The sequence below is a fragment of the Colobus angolensis genome, unplaced genomic scaffold, assembly GCF_000951035.1.
Source record: "Colobus angolensis palliatus isolate OR3802 unplaced genomic scaffold, Cang.pa_1.0 Scaffold16, whole genome shotgun sequence".
Classification (NCBI taxonomy): domain Eukaryota; kingdom Metazoa; phylum Chordata; class Mammalia; order Primates; family Cercopithecidae; genus Colobus; species Colobus angolensis.
The window spans coordinates 7,345,078-7,360,873 of NW_012114710.1; the positions used below are offsets into that span (position 1 = coordinate 7,345,078).

A 15,796-nucleotide genomic window follows, 5' to 3' on the forward strand; every position below is an offset into this window, starting at 1 on the left:
AAAACATTTTCTTGGGCCCAGGTTCCCAGTACTAGCTTCCATATTCCTTAGAATGAATTTAGTTAGATTAATGAGCTTAAAATTCTAAAACTATTAACTCTCCCCTGGCATCAAAATTAATTCAGAATTTTGAGTCCTTTTAACTTTGTCGGGAGGCCTATGCAAAATATATCTCATGTGTTTGTGATCAGGCTGTGCCCAAAACACTAAAGAGTTAATTTTTCAAAAAATTTTTTTCTTGCCTCTTTAGACTTTGTACCATTCCACTAAGGGGCACTGGTGGAAACAAAGGTGATGGGCACCCTGCCAGCCCTAAACATCTCTTAGTATGATGAGGAGTGCATCAGTCACAGTGGGAAGGAAGAAGTGACAAGGCAAAAGCTCAGCAACATGTGTTTAGTGAGGGGAGGAGACTTCAAACCAGCAATGAAAAGTACTTTCAGTTATTTTGTTGGTAGCTTCCTTGTTTGCTCAGGGTTGCTAAATACATCTAAAAAGGAATCAACCAAACATATGGAAGCTAGAAACTTGGACTGGTTATCTACCCTAACAAACTCCCAGGTTAGGAGTTCTAGTGAGAAAAAGGACAGTTTTCAAGAATAGACGGGTTCTGTGTTATTATTATGAGAATAATAGTTTAAATGTTTCTAGATCATTAGTTGTTTCTATTTTTTATCAATTTCTTCTAGTTTTGAAGACAACTTTCTCAAGTCTCTCTAACATTATTATGTAAGTATTTTAAAATTATCTTCTGTCTAGTCTTTCATTTTCTTAGTATTTTTTTTTCAGATGTTGAATTTGGAGGTTCTTTATGTGGTTGGCATCCTAAATCATGGGATTTTGGTAGACAGAGAGTGTCTTGCACCACATTTTATAAGCAGAGCCTGAACAATACCCATTTAATATTTTAAGAGAAGAGGCATTCCCCATTTTAATAATTGAATGTACTTGTAGCAAAAAAAGTGGATTTACATTGAAACACACATTTTCAATGAAAACATAAGCCAATTCTTTGTGTTCAAAACTGCCCAGAAATAGAGACCATGTAGGCTAAATTTGTAGATTCCATATTTTTTGTGTTAAAAAAGGAAGCACTTTAAAATATTCCAATTATATTCATTAGTGATTAATGATTGTACTTAAATAGTGACGAGCTTTGTCAAGTTGAAGGGAAGAAGGCTTGTGGTATTTTGCCAACTTCATGCTTGGATGGCTCAGCACAATCGACATTTTAATTAGTAACCTGGATGAAAGTATAAAAAGCAAGTTTGTCAAATTTGTGGATGACAAGCTGAAAGATTCCAGATTTAGGGATAAAAAAATGTATTGAGTGACTGGAACTAGGGATGAATTAGAAAAAAAGAGATAGGCCAGGCGCTGTGGGTCACGCCTGTAATCTCAGCACTTTGCACTTTGGGAGGCCTAGGAGGGAGGATCATGAGGTCAAGAGATCGAGACCATCCTGGCCAACATGGTGAAACCCCATCTCTACTAAATATACAAAAATTAGCTGGACGTGGTGGCACCTGTCTGTAATCCCAGCTACTTGGGAGGCTGAGGCAGGAGAATCGCTTGAACCCAGGAGGCTGAGATTGCAGTGAGCCGAGATCGTGCCACTGCACTCCAGCCTGGCGACAGAGCGAGATTCCATCTCAAAAAAAAAAAAAGAGATAAAGGCAAATTGTTATATATGAGCCTAAAAATTCAGTTTACCTCTTTGAAAAGTGGAGAAATAAGGCAAAACAACACAGGTGTACAGATGAAGAATTTGTTAGCTGGTAGTTAAATATTAGTTTGACAATGACCTGTGACTACTATAAAATGGTCCATTAGCATTTTATTTAAGTATAATGGAGCAGATATCCTAACTGTGCTGGCAAGACCTGAGTAGGAGCACCGTGTTTAGTTGTGGCTACCATACTTTGAGAGGAATATAGACCATGCCTCTTAAATAACCACTGAAGAAAGTAGGAATTCTTCTGAAGCAGAAAAAAAAAAATCACCAGAAATAAAAGAGCTCCTTGGAAATATATAAGATACTGTCGTAGAAGAGGGATTAGATTTACCCTATAAAATATTTCAAGGTTTGGAATCAGGACGAGTTGATATATACTACAGGGAAATCCATTTTTATTTTTATTATTTATTTATTTATTTATTTTGAGACGGAATCTTGCTCTGTCGCCCAGGCTGGAGTGCAGTGGTGCGATCTCGGCTCACTGCAACCTCTGCCTCCTGGGTTCAAGAGATTCTCCTGCCTCAGCCTCCTGAGTAGCTGGGACTACAGGCTCATGCCACCACGCCCGGCTAATTTTTGTATTTTTGGTAGAGACAGGGTTTCGCCATGTTGGCCAGGATGGTCTCGATCTCCTGAGCTTGTGATCCACCTGCCTCGACCTCCCAAAGTGCTGGGATTACAGGTGTGAGCCACCGTGCCTGGCTGGAAACCAATTTTTAAATCAGTGTGTGAAAGTATGGATAGTACTGGCCAGGCGCGGTGGCTCACACCTGTAATCCCAGCACTTTGGGAAGCTGAGGCAGGTGGATCATGAGGTCAGGAGTTCAAGACCGGCCTGACCAAGATGGTGAAACCCCGTCTCTACCAAAAATATAAAAATTAGCTGGGAGTGGTGGCAGGTGCCTGTAATCCCAGCTACTCAGGAGGCTGAGGCAGAAGAATCGCTTGAATCCTGGAGGGGCAGAGGTTGCAGTGAGCTGAGATAACACTGCACTTCAGCCTGGGTGACAGAGTGAGACTCTATCTCAAAAAAAAAAAAAAAAAAAGTATGGATAGTACTGTCTGGAGATAAAATAAATTGCCTGACAAGGTACTAAGCTTCCCCCTTTATGTATGGAAGTGTTTACTCATGAGATAAACGTCTATTAACATCTTTTGGGTAGAGGATTTTGAAGCATCAGATGCACACTTGTTCCTTTCAACCCATTTATTAATTACACGACATCAAATTTTAAACAAAGAAATAGGTAACAAAATAGAGGTCGTGTAGAATAAACTCCTTGAAAAGAATGAAAAAGGATAGATAGGTTAAGTAAAGAAATTTTGTTTTTAAAGGAAATCTGGGTGTTTGAAAAGAAATGATCCAGTGGAGAGAGAAAAAGCAACAGGTAATTTGGGAACTAGGCTGTGTGGGAGATGGGAGGCACAATTTTGAAGAAACACATTACTAACTTTTTTTGTTGTTGTTGTTTTTGAGATAGAATTTCGCTTGTCTCCTAGGCTAGAGTGCAATGGTGCGATCACAGCTCACTGCAACCTCTCCCTCTGAGGTTCAAGTGATTGTCCTTCCTCAGCCTCCCAAGTAGCTGGGATTACAGGCCTCTGCCAGCTAATTTTTGTATTTTTAGTAGAGACGGGGTTCGCCATGTTGGCCAGGCTGGTCTCGAATTCCTGCTCTCAGGTGATCCACCCGCCTCGGCCTCCCAAAGTGCTTAGATTACAGGCGTGAGCCACCGCGCCTGGCCAAAACATGTTTGTGAGAATGGCTAAATATGAACGTTTACTGATTTTCCTTCTCTCCCAGTTGGCCATATTTTTTTCTTCATAAATTATTTGAAGGGGCTGAGGGTAGGCAGATTAATGGTAGAGAGAAATAAAAAACAGCCCCCACTGCTTGACACAACTGCTGCAACACCCAAATCTTTCATAGTTATGCGAATTTCTTTAGTATGACTTTCAGCGTAATTTAGTCTCGCTTCTTGTATTGATCCTCTTATATCAGCTCAGCTCTACTGCTGTCATAATTCAAGCATTTGCCCCTTCTGAAGTTCTTCCCTAAAGAACTGAGTTGTAGATTCTAATATAGTGATCTGATTTTCATGTTTTTTTTTTTTTGAGACGGAGTCTTGCTCTGTCGCCCGGGCTGGAGTGCAGGGGCGTGATCTCGGCTCACTGCAAGCTCCGCCTCCCAGGTTCACGCCATTCTCCTGCCTCAGCCTCCCAAGTAGCTGGGACTACAGGCACTGCCACCACGCCCGGCTAATTTTTTGTATTTTTTAGTAGAGACGGGGTTTCACCGTGTTAGTCAGGATGGTCTCGATCTCCCGACCCTGTGATCCACCTGCCTCCGCCTCCCAAAGTGCTGGGATTGCAGGCGTGAGCCACCGCGCTTCGCCATGATTTTCATGTTTAAGTGAAGCTATCTTTCCAGAATTCAAAGCATGTTAAAATTGTTTTGGGAATTCAAATTGGATGCAAAACAAAAGTAAAATTCTGTAATGAAACATCATCTCAGAGTGTACATTCTGAAGGCATGTGGCTATCAGACTTCATGAAAACACATCTGTGAACCTAGAGAGAAATTATTTTATGTACAAATCTATAATATTTCTTAAAATAAAGGGTCTTGAACTTTACCATGAGTAAAAATCGCTTGGAGAGTTTGTTAAAACAGATTCCTAGACCTCACCCCCAGAGATTGATTCAGTCGGTCTCAGATAGGAGTCATGAAGTTTCATTTCTAACATGCTACAGGTGATGCTAAATGTAGCCAGTCTGTGGACTGTACTTCTGGGTAGCACTGTCTTAAAATCCACTGCAAGGAATGATATCTCTAGCATTATCTAGTACTAGCTAGTTAAAAAATAAATTACTAGGTCCCTTCCTGGAGCGACTGAATTTTAATCTGTCATTTTCTTACTGCTTCTATGATTGTTGGCACATTCACGTGCTATCTGCATTATAATTTACTTAATAGTACTTAAATTGTCTTTATTTAAATATTATGAAATAAAACTTTAGTAAAAACAGAAAACTATTACTTGTCATATGTAGAAGTATAAATTTCAAATCGAATGTAATAAAAAACCCATAAAATTCTTGCTAATATTGTTTCTGAAGTTCTGAGCCTAAAGCCTATTCTCATTTTGTTAACAAGAGGGATAAAAAGATGTTAGCACAAAAATTGAGATATTTTCCTTTATTTAATTATAAGGCTCAAAAAAGAATGGAAAAGAATGTCCTTTACTAAGTGACTCAGATGCCATTTAGTGGTAAGCCTACATATGACCTAAAATAATCCCACTTACTACTAGCTGTGCTTCCACTACATTTTGGGAAATAAGATTTAAAGGAAACATCTCCCCTTCTCTATTTTTTCATTCCATTACACTATTCATTAAAGAGTTATTCAGAAAGTGCCTACTCTATGCCAGACCCTGTTGTACACTAACTAGTCATACTCAGCATAATCTGTCTCATCTTCCCCTAAGTAGCAGTTACTAAATAGGGGTTATAATAAAAACCAACTGCTGAGATTGTAATAATCCCATGAAGAGATGATGAGAGCTCATTGCAGATTCTTCTTAATCCCTGACATCTTCTTATTAACATGTTATTATTTATGCAGAAAAAGTTTGCATAGCTGTGATGATGGATGACTACACGTGTGTCTTCCATACAGTAAAGTGTGGGAGAAAGTGGCCGTAATCACACAGCCATAAAGCACACAGACTATGAGTTTTTAGATCTTTGCAGAGAATAAAAAACAGGGCAAAGTTCATTTTATCAATCCAGATATACCTCATGAAATCAGTATAAAAGTCAATTTGAGGCCATCGATATTCAAAATAATTTCTTTTTAGAGTATGTACAGAGAAAAGGGAAAGCTTCCAAAAGAATTTTTTTCTCTATTTTTTACTTCACAAATAAAATTTGTATCTTAATGCTTTTTAAAATTTAATAGATAACTCGTGTTCAGTTTTCATTTAATTTCCAAATATGGAAATTAATAGATTTCCATATTTCTGAAAGGCACAGTAAGAGCTACAAGTTAGTATCAAGTGCTAAAATGTAGATTAAAATACTTATATTTCTAATAAAATATTTAGTTGCCTCAATGCCATCTAATTTCTTTTATTCAAACTTTTTTCAGGTTTGGGTCTGTTGCTTCTTGAAAGTTCATCTTTTCAAATTTACTCTGTATCTCACTTTCTGCTGACTTTGCTATGCGGTTTCAGATAATGGCTATTATTCCTTCTAAGTTCTCATATAGTAATATAACCCATTAACCAAAAAAGTGCTCACACTGTACTTTTATTGTTTGGGCTAAATTTGATACGGACAAGTTAAGAAAATAAAAACAGTGTGGGTATTAGGCAGCAAGTAAAAAGAGTAAGTTAGAGCCATATCTGATCTGGAAGGCTGTACTATTAAAGGCAAAAAGCAGGTTGCAGTAGATGTATGATTATAATAATAATATGCAGAAAAGATCCTTTCCCAAATGAGCATATGTTCTAAATATAAGCAGGAAGAAAGGGACAGAAGGATAAACATCAGTCTGTTAACCTTATTTAGCTTGGTTGTTGGTGACAGTAGGGAAGGCTGAGGTTAAAAATGGGGACAGACAGCCGGTATTAATATATCTATTTTTTTCTTTATATTGTATTGTTTTACCTTTGACATATCTTCTTTAAAGGGAATTTATAAATAAAACTTTAAAATGTAATCCTATTAATGGAGTTTTCAATTAATAAGCCTTTGTAGAGAAATTAAGCCTGAAATTTTAGGGCAGAGATTCTGTACTGTTTCTGGTGGGTAAAAGGGTATATACTTCATAAAATCAAATTGCATCTTAGAAGGGTAACAAATAATCCACGAAGAACATGAATGTGAAAATGGCTTCCATCAGAAATACATCATACCTTAAGGCACTGTTATGAACAAGAATAATAATTATTTCCCTTTAAAAGTGGTTTCTGTTAACAAGAGACATAAAAATTGAAATATGTAGCAAAATTCAAACTTTTTACTTGTATTAATTAATAAAAAATACTGCAGTGTCATGGAGGGAGACTAATATTTACCCAAAGAAGAACCTTCAATAAAGCTTTTAATACTCACGGATTTTATATTAAAAAAAAGTCAAAGCAACAGAGATATAAATATCCTTTTATAAAACGACTTTTCTTCTTGAAAAACAGTCACTTACACGCTTTTATTTTGAAGTACATTTAAAGATGGTGATCTAGAAACCACAAGTATTTCCGGGTAAGGCTGAAGACCCATTTGTTTATTATCTTTCAACTTTTGAACAATAACTTTGGCAAATTCTTCTCCTTGGATGTCAGTAGTATCTAGTAATTGTCTGACTTTTGAGGTCCTTGTAGGTTTGGTACTAATAAGTTCATAGTCCTCTTTCATGATCAAGTCCCTGGACAGAAGGGCATCTAGTGACTGGTTAAGGCAGGCTTCTGTCATTTGGTTCACAATGTCTTCCCTTTTGCTCTGGATCCACTGCTGGGCTATACCAGGCTGCAGACGTTCTGAAAAAGAGCAAGGAATGAATAATTTAAAAGATGAGGACAGATACATAGCAATAAGTAAAATTCCATGAAAAATCAATAAAGCATAAAACCTAATTTTCCTATGATTGTGCCAATATGGAACACCAGTATTTGGGAGAATGCTATGATTTTTCAGGAAACACTCAGAGATTTGGGCTATCTCCCCCTCACTCCCCAGAAAAGGCACTGCCTTTTTATATGGTATAAATCATGGGGTAAAAACCACTTTATGTCATCATTCCCATCTTCTGGCATTTGTTCAGTTTTGTTTAATGTCCATTTTGTTTCAAATATAAAAGATACCTGCAAATTTGTTAATTAGTAATATGTTAATACCTCCTCTTAGTACTGCCTCCCTATTTAGATGTTCACAGAATACCATTTGGGCCATGTCATCATTCCCATCTCCTGGGATTTATTTTCCTACTTAAGAAGGTATGTATTTATCATATTGAGGAAATAAAGACAAATAAATCTCACTGTATGGTAAACCCACTGAACATAGATAGGTAAGCTAAATTGCATCACTTACAAGGTGTTTCACAGTAAATATTTACCTGAGTTTCCTGCAGTTGAGAGTGGATTTATTATTGCTGAAGAGCATGGAATGGTCTTGTGATCACAGAATGCAGCCCTTTGAGACGCAGAAATGGTGCTATCCCAACTGTGATTTCCAGGACAGCGATGCAGCGTCATAAAAGAACAATGTTGAGTTTTTCCTACAAAATACAACATCTTCATTAGAGGTGGAATACGCCTTAGAAATTCCTATTGGCTAACATGTCAACATCTGAGCAGACAGAAGGTAGGCTCCAATGTCTTTAGTTTCCACTAATATTAAGGCTAGTTCAGAAACCTAATTCTGCAAGTAGATATTTCTTAAAACAAAAAAGGGTTTATATGGAATGCTTTCATTACAATTTCTGTCAGCAATTGTCTGTCCTATGTATATTATAAATCATAGAATTTTACTTCTTCACATAGTCCCATATTTTTCCTGTGTCTTCTTACTCCTTCTGAAGTTTAAGTATGTTCTCTAAATCTATATATGATGTCTGTCTTTCTACTTTCTCTTCTGGGAATCCCACTCAGCCTCAGGGACTTAATCATCCCCTCTATTCCCCAATCCACACAATTACATTTTCTGTCTTCAATGAACTTTTGCCTTATATATTCCCTCCCTCCCTCCCTCCCTTCCCTCCTTCCCTCCTTCCCTCCCTCCCTCCTTCGCTTCCCTTCTCTTCCTTCCATTTCCTTCCTTCCTCCTCCCTTCCCTCCTTCCCTCCTTCCCTCCCTACCTCTCTCCCTCCCTCCCCCCCCTTTTTTATTTTTTGGAGTTTGTCACCCAGGCTGGAGTGCAATGGTTGCGATCTCAGCTCACTGCAACCTCCACCTCCCAGGTTTAAGAGATTCTCCTGCCTCAGCCTCTCAAGTAGCTGGGATTACAGTTCCATGCTACCACAACTGGCTAATTTCTGTATTTTTAGTAGAGATGGGATTTCACTATGTTGGCCAGGCTGGTCTCGAACTCCTGACCTCAGGTGATCCACCCGTCTCAGCCTACCAAAGTTCTAAGATTACAGTTGTGAGCCAACACACCCAGCAGTGAACCTTAATCTTATATTTTCAAAAGCCCTCTGGACATCAGCCCTTTGTGTGCTCCTAGTACCTCAAATTAAAAACAAAAAACAAAAAACATTGAAAGTGTAATGTTTCTTTTTTTTTTTTGAGACGGAGTCTCGCTCTGCCGCCCAGGCTGGAGTGCAGTGGCTGGATCTCAGCTCACTGCAACCCCTGCCTCCTGGGTTCAAGCGTTTCTTGTGCCTCAGCCTCCCAAGGAGCTGGAATTACAGGTGTGCACCATCATACCCACTAATTTTTTTGTATTTTTAGTAGAGATGGGGTTTTGCCATGTTGGCCAGGCTGGTCTCGGACTCCTGGCCTCAAGTTATTTGCCCACCTTGGCCTCGCAAAATTCTGGGATTACATGTGTGAGCCACGGCACGCAGCATATTTTAACTTCTATTTCTTTTAATGGCACCAACATTCTCCCAGTCCCTAGGCTTAACAATTTATTTGGCTTTACCGCTTTTTTCTCTCATCGCTCCTCTAAGTGAAAAGTTACAAAGTCCTATCATCTAGTTGTCTATAACATCTCATATACCACCCCTCCTTTCTTTCGCTCTGTATCGGTTCTTAATAATCTCTCATGGGTACTACAGTAATAGTCTCCTAACTGATCTTGCCATCTCAAGTTTCCTTTTCCTTTCAAAATATCCTACACATTCCAGCCAGAATGAATCTTCCCAAAGTAAAAAATTTTATGTCACTCCCTTGCTCAAAAAATTGCAATAGTTGCTTCCTACTCAAGTAAAAAAGTCCAAATAGTTTAGCTGAAGGTTAGAATTCCTGATGATATGACTCTAATCTACTTAGCTTTTATCTTCTTTCATTCATCTTCTTTACTAGCTAAACCAAATTACTCACTGTTCTCTGTATTTTCTTGCTTCTGTACCTGTATGTTGTTCCTTTTCCCTGGAATGCCTATCCTTTGTTATTACAGATCCAGCCTTCAGCCAGAAATAATTTCATGATGACAACATGGTAGAGTAGAGTGACATGATAATATTTATCAAAAGTCTTAGATGTGCCAGCTACTAGCTATGTGATCCAGAGTCCTTAAATCTGTAAAATAAGGACATTTCTCTCACAAGGTTGTTGTGCAAGTCCTTTGTACAGTGTTACTCTTCCCATACTACCATAGCTCTAGATCTATGTTTCTCTTATATCACTTTCCATCTCATATAATAGTTATTTAGAAACACTTCTCCTTTTTCTTATAAGAGATTTTTTTTTGCGGACATTTTCTGGCAGTGTCTAACATAATGCCTTTTTTTAAAAATTTATTTTTTGACATAAAGTCTTACTCTGTCACCCAGGATGGAGTGCGGTGGTGCAATCTCGGCTCACTGCAACCTCCCTCCTGGGTTCAAGCAATCTTTCCGTGTCAGCCTCCAAAGTAGCTGAGACTATGGGTACCCACCACTATGACTGGATAATTTTTGTATTTTTAGTAGAGATGGGATTTCACCATGTTAGCCAGGCTGGTCTTGAACTGCTGACCTCAGGTGATCTGCCCACCTTGGCCACCCAACATGCTGGGATTATAGAGGTGTGAACCACTGCACCTGGCCAAACATAATGCCTTAAAACTTAAATGTATTTGTTGAATATCACACTACTATTTTTTCATATCTTTAGATATGAAACTTTAAACTCTGTCACTTTAAAACATGAGTTATAAATGCAAATTAAAGTTCCACAGAAATCATGACTGCTTGCCAGAAATATGATCTTGAAAGAAAATGGAAGACTTGCAAGTAAATAATGATTGGAAAATTTACATACTAGATAAAAAATCATCGTCTTGAGGAACTGGCAGGGACCTTGAAGTTTCGTGAGAACCATTATTTTCATGGAGCTGAGAGGATCCACATGATTCCTAAAGTAAATAGAAAATAAAGGGTTTAGGTTAATAAAAATTATAGAGCTTTAATTTCTAAATAGTTCTTGTTTGTGGCTTATCACAAATGAAGATAAAAACTACTAATTTTTTTTTTTTTGAGGCAGGGTCTCACTCTGTTGCCCAGTCTGGAGTGCAGTGGCACAACCTAGGCTTACTGCAGCCCTGCCCTCCTGAACTCAGGTGAACCTCCCATCTCAGCCTCCTGAATAGCTGGGATTATAGGTACACACCACCACACCATGCTAAATTTTGTATTCTTTGTAGAAATGGGGTTTCACTACGTTGCCCAGGTTGGTCTTAAACTCCTGCAATCAAGTGATCCACCAGCCTTGGCCACATAAAGTGCTGGGATTACAGGTGTGAGCCATTGTGCCCAGCCTACAAAAGTACTAAAAATTATACTTTACAAAATTAAAGAAACACATACATCTCTAAAATAACCAACAAAGATAAACTTATTTTCTTAATTAACACAAATGGGGGAAATAGGGGAATAATGTAACATCAGAATAATTATTTTTTCAGTATTTTCTACATGATCTCAGAGACTGTGGCTAGTAACTAGAATAGTGAATGAGAAATTTGGTATCTGCAAGTCTGGTCTCCTACAGATTTAGAAATGCCTGTTCTCAGCACCTCAGGTTCCTTCCACATGGAGGCACAGGAAACCATGGAAAAAGTAATGGAGAACTCTACTCCTAGCTCTGTCATGGAATTACTAGCTAACTTTCAATAAGGCATTTAAACTCTCTGGCTCTCAGGTTTTTGGCTGTATTATCCACACTGTCTATTTAAAAATATGCACGAATGGGCTCAAGGATCAAATAAAATACTGTACATCAAGTGATTAAAAAAGTGATGTACTATTTTTTTTTGGAGACGGAATCTCGCTCTGTCACCCAGGCTGGAGTGCAGTAGCCGGATCTCAGCTCACTGCAAGCTCCGCCTCCCGGGTTTACGCCATTCTCCTGTCTCAGCCTCCCCGAGTAGCTGGGACTACAGGCGCCCGCCACCTCGCCCGGCTAGTTTTTCGTACTTTTTAGTAGAGACGGGGTTTCACCGTATTAGCCAGGATGGTCTTGATCTCCTGACCTCGTGATCCGCCCGTCTCGGCCTCCCAAAGTGCTGGGATTACAGGCTTGAGCCACCGCGCCCGGCTGTGATGTACTATTTTTAAGGTTCGTTTTGAAGATACTACAGGTTGAGTATTCCTTATCTGAAATGCTTGGAACCAGATGTGTTTGGAATTTTGGACTTTTTTCAGATTTTGGAATATTTGTATATATATAATGAGATATCTTGGGGATGGGACTCAAGTCTAAATATAAAATTCATTTATGTTTCATATATACCTTATACACACAGCCTGAAGATAACTCAATATTTTAAAATAATTTTGTGCCTGAAACAAAGTTTTTTTTTTTTTTGAGATGGAGTCATCCAGGGTGGACTGCAGTGGTGCAATCTTGGCTCGCTCAAATAATTCTCCTGCCTCAACCCCCAGAGTAGCTGGGATTACAGGCATGGGCCACCATGCCCAGTATGTTTAGTAGAGATGGGGTTTTGCCATGTTGGCCAGCTGGTCTCGAACTCCTGACCTCAAGTGATCCACCCACCTTGGCCTCCCAAAGTTCTGGGATTACAGACTTGAGCCACTGTGCCCACCTGTGAAACAATGTTTTGACTGCAACCCATCATATGAGGTCAGATGTTGCTATGGTTTGACATGGTTTATTTGTCCCCACTAAATCTCATGTTGAAATTTGATCCCCAATGTGGTGGTGTTGGGAGGTAAGGCTTAATGGGAGGTGTTTGGGTCATGGGGGAAGATCCCTCATGAATAGCTTGGTGCCATTCTAGAAGTGGTGAATGGATTACTGAGAGAGCAAGCTGTTAAAGACCCTGACTTCCTCATTTTCACTCTCCTGCGTCCTGTTTCACCATGTGATTTCTCTGCATAGCTGGCTCCCCTTCCACTTTCCAACATGAGTACCAACAGCCTAAGGCCCTCATCAGATTCAGCTGCCCAATCCTGAACTTTCTGGCTACCAGAATTGTGAGCCAAATAAACCTCTTTTCTTTATAAATTACCTAGTCTCAAGTATTTCGTTATAGTAACACTAAACAGACTAACACAAGTGTGGAATTTTCCACTTGTGGCATCATGTTGGTGTTCAAAGTTTTGGATTGTAGAGCGTTTTGGATTTTTGGATTAGGGATGCTCAATCTATGTTACTTTTCTGATTCTGTAAAATGAACATACATATACATTCTTAAAAGAAATTACTAATTCAGACTAATATAAGTCTGACTGAATGCTACTAAAGAAATCTTTCTTCTTGGGCAGCAATGTTACCCTCTCATTAATTATGATAAGAGGTAAGAACAAGGTAGCATAAATATAGTGTTAAAACTGTAATCAATGATTTGCCTACATACTACCCTGGGACGTCGTTTATTGTATAAACCAATGACAGCGACAGAACTCAATGCCAAATAAAGAAGCAATAATTGTGATTTGATGGGATGAAACAATAAACTGAGAATTAGTAGAGCTGAGTTTCAAGTTGGAAATTGCCATGAGCTACCAAACAAATCCTAAAAGCTACCTGGGCTTTAGTTTTCCTTCTATAAAAGAAGGGCTTAGACCAAATGATTTTTTCAAATTCTTCTCACATTTTGAGTTTAATGTAACTTTTTTTTTTTTTTTTTTTTTTTTTTTTTTACCTCTTGTGGACCATGATTTACAGGTATATTCAGAGATAATTCCATTTTCTTCTTGTCACATAGGTGAATGGTACTTGAAACACTCTGTAACTGGAATGAATACATAAATACATATACACTTTAACTGAAGGTGATTAGGAAATTATAGAAGTAAAATACAATCTAATTAACACATTTTATATGTTTGTGCAAAATACATGGAAAGAAAATATAAAGAGTTGGGAATATAACATATAACTGAAGGAAGAGACAGTGTAGAACAGGGGAAATAACTTTAGAAACACAGACTTTGAATCCTACCTAATATTAATTGGTTACCTTCTCTCAGTGTCTCAGAGCTTCAACCTTAAAATCTAATAATACCTACATGCAGGATGGTTCTAGAGATTGAGCTTATAAATACGAAATAACTGGTATAAACTAGGTACTTAATAAATTTTTGGAAGTGTGACTGTATGTCTATCTATAATTAAGTATTTACCACATTTTAGGCACTGTGCCTGTAAGTACTATTATTATTTTCATCTTATAGTTAAGAGATTGAGGCTTAGACTAAGTAAATGAGGTAGAGTGTCAATAATGGAATGGTGGGGCCATGGAGCCAATCAGATGTGATTTAGATTCCCACATCTGTTTGATGTGGGACATTAGATTTAATCTCAGTTTACTTATCTGTACACTGGAGATAAAATTACCTATTTTGAAGGATTACTGTAAAGAAAATGAAAAGTAATATACACAAAAAGGCCCTAACATTACTTGTAAGCATTCAATAAATGGTAGCTGCTGAGTAGATGATTTACTTAAATACTATTCTTTTGTGTTAAAATTAAGTGATTTATTCCTGTCTATATAAGCTAGGCTTGGATTACTTTCCATCACTACTCAGTGATTTAAAAACCTATCAATCATTTTCTTCCCCAGACCATCATAATGCCAACTACTCTTCAGAATTTGGAAACTGGTGAATTCACACCCAGCCATCCATTATGCACATTTATGACTGCATGCTCCATTTACATGGCTAAGGAACTTCAGGAGGAAATTACTCCTATTCATCTGTATATATAATGTACCTAGCACAGGGCTTTATACACAGCAGTTCAATAAACATCTATAAATATACTGTTATATGACCCTTTAAAATGAGTTTTTGGTTTTGTCTCTGTTATGTAAGGTTTTTCTGTGCTTATAAAATTTGCCAAAACATTTCTGATAATGCAATATCCTTGAATTAGTAACACTTTTTCATAACTGATCAGTTATGATAATTCAAATTACTTGTGAACTAGTGAATCAGTCCCTAAGAAGAAATGAATTGAAAAAAAACTATTTTTGTTCAGTGTTTATTATTCAAGATATAGAAGCCAATTACCTAGGAAAACATAAATTACGGGAGCTGCTTCCAAGAGTTGAAAAAATGTAGGAAACTCAAAACAAATTTCCCTACTAATCTTGGCTTTCAGAATTTTTTTTTCTTAAGAGACAGGGTCTTGGTATGTTGCCCAGGTTGGACTAGAACTCCTGGGCTCAAGCGATCCTCCTGCTTCAGCTTTCAGAATAACTGGGACTATAGTATAGGCATGTACCATCACATCTAGCTCAGAAATTTCTTTATGAAGAATCTTATTTAATTTGTGTTTCACTGTTATCCCTGACATTAGCTTACTGTGTGAGGTGTACATAAGTGACTAACTTCCCTATACGGTAGTACCCCTCTTATCTTGGTTTCACTTTCCGCATTTTCTATTACCCTGCTCAACTGTGGTTTCGAAATATTAAATGTAAAATTCTAGAAATAAACAATTCATAAGTTTTAAGTCACAGTCAGTTCTAAGTAGTATGATGAAATCTCATACCCTACAGCTCCATTCCACTCAGGATGTGAATCATCCCTTTGTCCAGCATATCCATGCTGTATAAGCTACCATCCTGTCAGTATTAGAACAATTGTCAGGATCACAGTACTTGTACTCAAGGAACTCTTTTTTTTTTTTGAGACAGCGTCTCACTCTGTCACCCTGGCTGGAGTGCCAGCTCACTATAGCCTCTACCTCCTGGGTTCAAGTGATCCTCCTTTCTCAGCCCTGAGTAGCTAGGACTACAGGCATGTGCCACCACACCCAGCTTTTTTTTTTTTTTTTTTGTATTTTTTGTATTTTTTGTAGAGATGGGGTTTTGCCACATTGCCTAGGCTGGTCAAGTAACTCATTACTAATTAAGTCAACTCTTACTACTAAT

General features: G+C 38.0%; 1 protein-coding gene across 1 annotated transcript in view; it reads right to left on the bottom strand.

The window, feature by feature from the left end:
• Positions 1-6,365: 6,365 nt before the first annotated feature.
• The window catches only part of RIPK2 (receptor-interacting serine-threonine kinase 2), a 38,693-nt gene continuing 29,262 nt past the window's right edge, over positions 6,366-15,796 (bottom strand). The window contains exons 8-11 of the mRNA XM_011937075.1: positions 13,556-13,645; positions 10,711-10,804; positions 7,860-8,021; positions 6,366-7,281 (exon numbers count right to left, since the gene is read on the bottom strand). Coding sequence (XP_011792465.1) covers positions 6,944-7,281; positions 7,860-8,021; positions 10,711-10,804; positions 13,556-13,645 — 684 coding nt within the window. The 3' untranslated portion in view covers positions 6,366-6,943. The remainder of the gene's footprint in view (positions 7,282-7,859; positions 8,022-10,710; positions 10,805-13,555; positions 13,646-15,796) is intronic.